Genomic DNA, 5991 nt, shown 5'->3' with positions numbered 1-5991 from the left:
TTTATTGTATTGTAACTAGGCAAAATTAAAACTATGGTGGACTGTAAAACACTGGCTTTAATGCTGTTTAAAACAAAAACATTGCCTTTTGTAAAATGAAAACTTATACGAATTTATTGTCTTTTACCGAAACTGCCTCACTGTTTTCTGCTTGATGTCTATTAGTCTCTCTTCCCCCTTGTCGTCTCTTCGGTGCGCGCACTGCTGGGTGAAGACACGCACACTGTTGCCGGTTGTAATAAAAAAGTTTAATATAATTGTTTGCGGCGCAAACATGCCCCCGGCCTTGAAAGCAAAGGGCCTTAGCTTTCAATTGGTAATGGACAAATTTTCGTAAAGCTCCGCTTAACGATTCCATCTTGGGTCTTGATTGATGCTACTCTTGCGACGTTATCAGAGCCTTTGAAAATATGAACGATGCGACCTAGACGCCATTGAGTAGGTAGAGTATTGTCCGACTTGAGTAAAACAAGAGAACCCTCAGATAGGCTGCCATGGTTGGTTTTCCATTTGGTTCTGTGTTGAAGTTCGGCTATGTATTCGAGACTCCAACGTCGCCAAAAATGCTGACACAATAACTGGATGTGCTGATATCTGGTAAGACGGTTTACCCTTTCTTCAGTAATGTTGCGGTCTGGACATGCAACCAATGGTCGACCAATTAAAAAATGAGCAGGAGTTAATGGAGTATAGTCGGAGGGATCGGATGATAGCGGACAGAGCGGACGGGAATTTAATATAGCCTCAATTTGATTTAACATAGTATTGAATTCCTCAAATGTAAAATGAGTGTTTTGAAGAACTCTCTTTAAATGGTGCTTACAACTCTTAACACCCGCTTCCCAGATTCCGCCCATATGTGGTGAATACGGTGGGTTGAAATGCCATGAAATAGCTTCTTGAGTATATGCTTTCTGCAAGGTTAGTTCGTTATTAGAAAGAAAAGTACCTAACTCTTTAAATGCCCCAACAAAATTAGTTCCGTTGTCGGAAAATATCTTTATAGGCTTGCCCCTCCGTGCAACAAATCTACGAAGAGCAAGTAAAAATTCGTTTGCTGAAAGACTTGAAACAAGTTCCATATGTACCGCCTTTGTAGTGAAGCAGATAAACAAGCTGATGTAACCTTTAATTATAGAACCACCACGCCCCTTGTGCGTTTTGATATTGAAAGGTCCAGCATAATCTACTCCGGTATAGCTAAAAGGACTAGACAAATTGAGGCGCTCCTTAGGTAAGTTACCCATCATAGGTTGTATGGTCTTTGGATTAAATCGAAAACAAGTGAGGCACGATTTAACTGTTGACCTAGCGAGTCTTCTGCCCCCGATGGGCCAGAATTGTTCTCGGATAGTGGCTAACAAACCCTGAGGACCAAGATGCATTAATCTATAGTGCTCAAATTGAAAAAGAAGCTGACAAAACTTGTGCTTTGAGTCTAAAACAATAGGATGAATTTTATTAAATTCATAGGAAGAATTGATCAGACGACCGCCTACCCGCAGAAGTCCTTTATCGTCCAAAAATGGGTTTAGACTAGCTAATTTGCCCTTAATTATTGATTTGTTATTGGTTAAGAGTTCAATTTCATTTGAGAAAGATTCCTTTTGTGACATTCGAATTAATGAATGAAAAGCTTGATCTAATTCGCCAATGGAAATAGGAAATTTATTAAGAGATCTTTTCTCCTTATCTGAGCGCAGAGAATTTGATTTGAAACGAAAACACACAGCAACCACTCTTTTTAAATGACTAAGACGTGAAAAGCGCTCAAATGGAAATAACTTTGAGGCAGTGGCCAAATGAGTGAAATTCTGTTGCTTTAATTCTGGTAGGTCTAAAATATAGTCGAACTTTGAGGTGGGCCAAGAGGATTCATTCAACTGAAGCCATGGAGGACCTGACCACCATATCTCGTGATTCAAAATATGGCTGGGAAATAGACCCCTGGACAAGATGTCACATGGATTGTCACGGGATGATACGTGTCGCCATTTGCAATTGGAAGTGAGAGATTGAATTTCGGATACTCGATTACTGACGAATGTGTTCAGTAAATTTGGACTGGTGCGAATCCAGGATAGTACTATAGTAGAATCCGACCATAAAATGGTTTCGTTTATTGTTATTCTCAAAGATTGCTTCACTTTATTGAATAAACGTGCTAACAAAAGTGCTCCGCAAAGCTCTAACCTAGGGATACTAATTGTTTTTATTGGAGCTACCTTTGACTTGGAGCAAAGTAAATGAATGTGGACCTGATTGTCATGATCTAGACTACGCAAATAAATGCACGCCCCATATGCAATACTAGAGCTATCGGCAAATCCATGAATTTCAATGTATTTGTAATTCTTGCATATGGCATGCCTAGGAAGATTGACTTGACTAAGCTGGGCTAATTCAGATTGGAATTTAATCCAACGTTCTGCTAAATCGTTTGGAATGGGTGCATCCCAAGAAATCTTCTCGAGCCAAAGTTTTTGCATTATAGTTTTGGCTAACACTGTGCATGGACCTAAAAGTCCTAATGGATCAAAAATCTTGGATATTGAAGAAAGAACAGATCGCTTCGTAGGAATTTTATTGATGGGTAGTGTTTCCACCTCAAAATGTAGTAAATCCGCATTACATGACCATGTTAGTCCAAGCGTTTTTGCCTTTTCTTCTGGATCAAACTTCAAAATACATGCATCGTTTGAATGCTGCAAGCCATCTAATACTTTATTGTCATTAGAATACCATTTTCGTAGATTAAAACAACCTGCCTTTAAAATGTTTGAGACGGTTTGACAAATATGTTGGGTTTCTTCAATAGTGTCTGCTCCAGTAAGCATATCGTCAACGTAGAAATCGCGCAGAATAATTTCCGCTATCTCGGGAAAAGTTTTTTCATTGTCTGTGGCGAGTTGGATGAGACATCTTATTGCTAAGTAAGACGCACATGCTTGTCCGTATGTAACGGTGTTTAGAACAAATGTTTTTATTGGTTCGGAAGGATCGTCCCTCCATAATATTCTTTGTAAGTTTTTGCATTCATCGTCAACAGTAATCATGCGATACATTTTCTCGATGTCCGCTGTTACGACATATCGGTGCTGACGAAATCTAATTAGTATTGAAAATAGATCATCCTGTAAGGTAGGCCCGACGCATTGAATATGGTTCAAAGACAACCCTGATGTGGTCGGTGCTGAACAGTCAAATACTACTCGTAGTTTGGTAGTCAAACTTTGTTCACGAAGCACTCCATGATGTGGCATATAGTATACAGGATGAGGATAATCGTTTTCTTCTATCGCAGTCATGTGATTAAGCTCTTGGTATTCTTGCATGAAATGAACGTACAATTCACGGAATGATGGATTTCTTTTTAGTTTTCTTTCAAGGCTGTAGAATCTCTGTTCTGCTTGAACCTTGGATTCACCTAGTGATTCTGGTGACTGCTTTAATGGAAGACGCACAATAAATCGACCGTTCTCGTTACGACGTGTATTTTCCTTGAAGTGCTCTTCACAAAATTGCTCTTCAGTGGAGAGAATCTTCGTAGATTGGCATTCCTCCAATTCCCAAAATTTTGCTAATTGCATTTGCAAATCCAAATTAATGCTAGTGCTGAGGTGGCATCTGATATTGTTTAAACTAGAGAGGCCGACCTGACCCGATGCAACCCATCCTAGATGAGTCTCTTGGAAAACGTACTGGTTGATTTTGATTTGGTTGGGACATAATAGTTGCCAAAATAGATCTGCCCCAATTAAAATGTCAATAGGTCTAGATTCGAGAAACTTAGAATCCGCTAGGAAAATATTGCTTGGGATATTCAAGGTTTCATTATCGACAAATGTTGCAGGTAGATTGCTAGTTATTTCCTTTAGAATGAAAAATGTAACATCAGCCTTAAAATAGTGATATTGTGATTCTATACATATATTGCACTTTCTGGAAGAACAAGAAGTCTGATTGCTGATGCCAGTGATAGAAAGATTGGTAGCTTGACCCTGAAAACCTAAGAGATTGAAGAAACGCTCGGTTATGAATGATTTCTGAGAACCTGAATCTAGAAGCGCACGCGCAATGTGATATTTACCCCTCGAATCTGCTATTTTTACACAGGCAGTTGATAAAATTGTTTGCTGCACAGAGGGCAATGCAGTTATGGTAGTTAGAGAAGTGTTATTGTTTGCTATAGTTTCATTGTTTTCATGTTTATTACTAGAGATTTCCTCATGAATAAGAGTATTGTGCCATTGCTTACATTTTCGGCAAGGCCCTAGTTTGCATTTAGAACGAATATGGCCTGTTCTTAAGCAGTTTAGACATAATTTGGCTTTATTGACAAAATTGCGCCTCTCAAAAATAGAAAGCCTAAGAAATTGCTCACAGGAATAAATTGAATGATCGCCCTTGCAGAAAACACAACCTTTGCTAGTACCATTAAACTCGCTTGTAGAAGTAAAACTTCGAGCATACCCTTTAGACCGTTGCTTGGCATCGAATTTACCCGATTTCTCTTGTATTGAAGGCTGCTTTTCAATCTTACCCTCTATTTTTTCTAAATAGTCTGCACGATCCCTTAGAAATCGCTTTAAATCGCTCCACGTTTCGTCTTGCATCTCTTTAGTATGTTTTTCCCAATCACGTAAAATATTGTTGTCAAATTTAGATGTAATCATATGAATCAAGAGTAGATCCCAATTGTCAGTACTTTTATTTAAATTCTCTAATGCCTGCAAATGATTAGAAACTTCATCAACCAATGCTCGTATTTTGTGTGAAGTTTCTTTGCTTATTGTTTCTATATTAAAAAGTGCTTTTACGTGCTTGTGAATTAACATTTTAGCCCTATCGTATCTTTCGCATAGTGAGTTCCAAGCACTGTTGTAATAAGAAGCCCCGAATTTAATTTCTTTAATGACTTGTGCCGCGGAACCTTCTAATGAACCTTTAAGATAATAATATTTTTTCATATCGTCCAATTTTTTATTGCTGTGTATCATGGCTATGTAAGTATCGCGGAATTCGATCCAGTCCTCGTAGTTACCGCTAAATGTTTTTAGATGCATTGGAGGCAAAGAACTCAAATTTATATTGTCATTATCAGGAATATTGCTTGAATTTGAATTATCGTATTTGCTTATCAAGTGTTTGGCTAGTGCCACAGAATCGAAATAATTATTTTCGAAAGTGAACCTTTCGTTATCCTGAGTTTGTTGTAATTCTAGTTCTCCCTCAGCACTGATATCGATATCGCTTTGAATACTATCGAATTCCCCACATAATGGTTCTATCTTTTCTAGTCTTAATTTTAATTTTAAAATGTCCTGTTCTGAAATATTTGCCTCATTTGCCATATTGTTAACTATGCTAGTAAAGCTTGATAGTTTAGAATTTAGCGATGTGCGGCGCGAAATGAGTTTTTTCAGTTCTGATTTCATGTTTAATCGAGTGCAAACACCACCAAAGATCGTTTAAATATAGTGTAATGTTAGCTAGATATGTTTGAAAAGAAAGAAAATAAAAAATATTTTAAGTTGAAAATTGATTCACCCTGTATATTGAATTTGCAGTAATTTTAACCTACTTAAAATAAATATCGTATTTGAGGTGACTGTAATATAGTTCAAACTTAAATTTATAGCTTTATTTTCAAAACAAATAAATTAAATTAATGAGGCTATAATAAAAATTGTTTGGAATAGATAAAAAAGGATCGCTCACCAATTTGCCGGTAAAAAGTGTTTGTCTTTCTTAGCGTCGACACAACCGTAGAAACTTGAATTTCAGCCTTTCTATAGTTCGTCAAGAAATGTTCCATCCGTGCTCGTTTGGACCAATAATATTTATTGTATTGTAACTAGGCAAAATTAAAACTATGGTGGACTGTAAAACACTGGCTTTAATGCTGTTTAAAACAAAAACATTGCCTTTTGTAAAATGAAAACTTATACGAATTTATTGTCTTTTACCGAAACTGCCTCACTGTTTTCT

The 5991-nt window shown here is 37.3% G+C and overlaps 1 protein-coding gene across 1 annotated transcript; it reads right to left on the bottom strand.

Moving 5' to 3' along the window:
• Window positions 1-302: 302 nt before the first annotated feature.
• LOC140451201 (uncharacterized) lies at window positions 303-5354 on the bottom strand. The gene has a single exon (XM_072544937.1). It carries the CDS (start codon window positions 5352-5354, stop codon window positions 303-305), a length of 5052 nt encoding a protein of 1683 aa, XP_072401038.1.
• Between the last annotated feature and the right edge of the window lie 637 nt (window positions 5355-5991).

The sequence above is a fragment of the Diabrotica undecimpunctata genome, chromosome 9 (genome assembly GCF_040954645.1).
Source record: "Diabrotica undecimpunctata isolate CICGRU chromosome 9, icDiaUnde3, whole genome shotgun sequence".
In the NCBI taxonomy this organism is placed as follows: Eukaryota; Metazoa; Arthropoda; class Insecta; order Coleoptera; family Chrysomelidae; genus Diabrotica; species Diabrotica undecimpunctata.
Note: the sequence above shows the minus strand (reverse complement) of the source record. Positions and strands in the feature narration are given on the sequence as shown.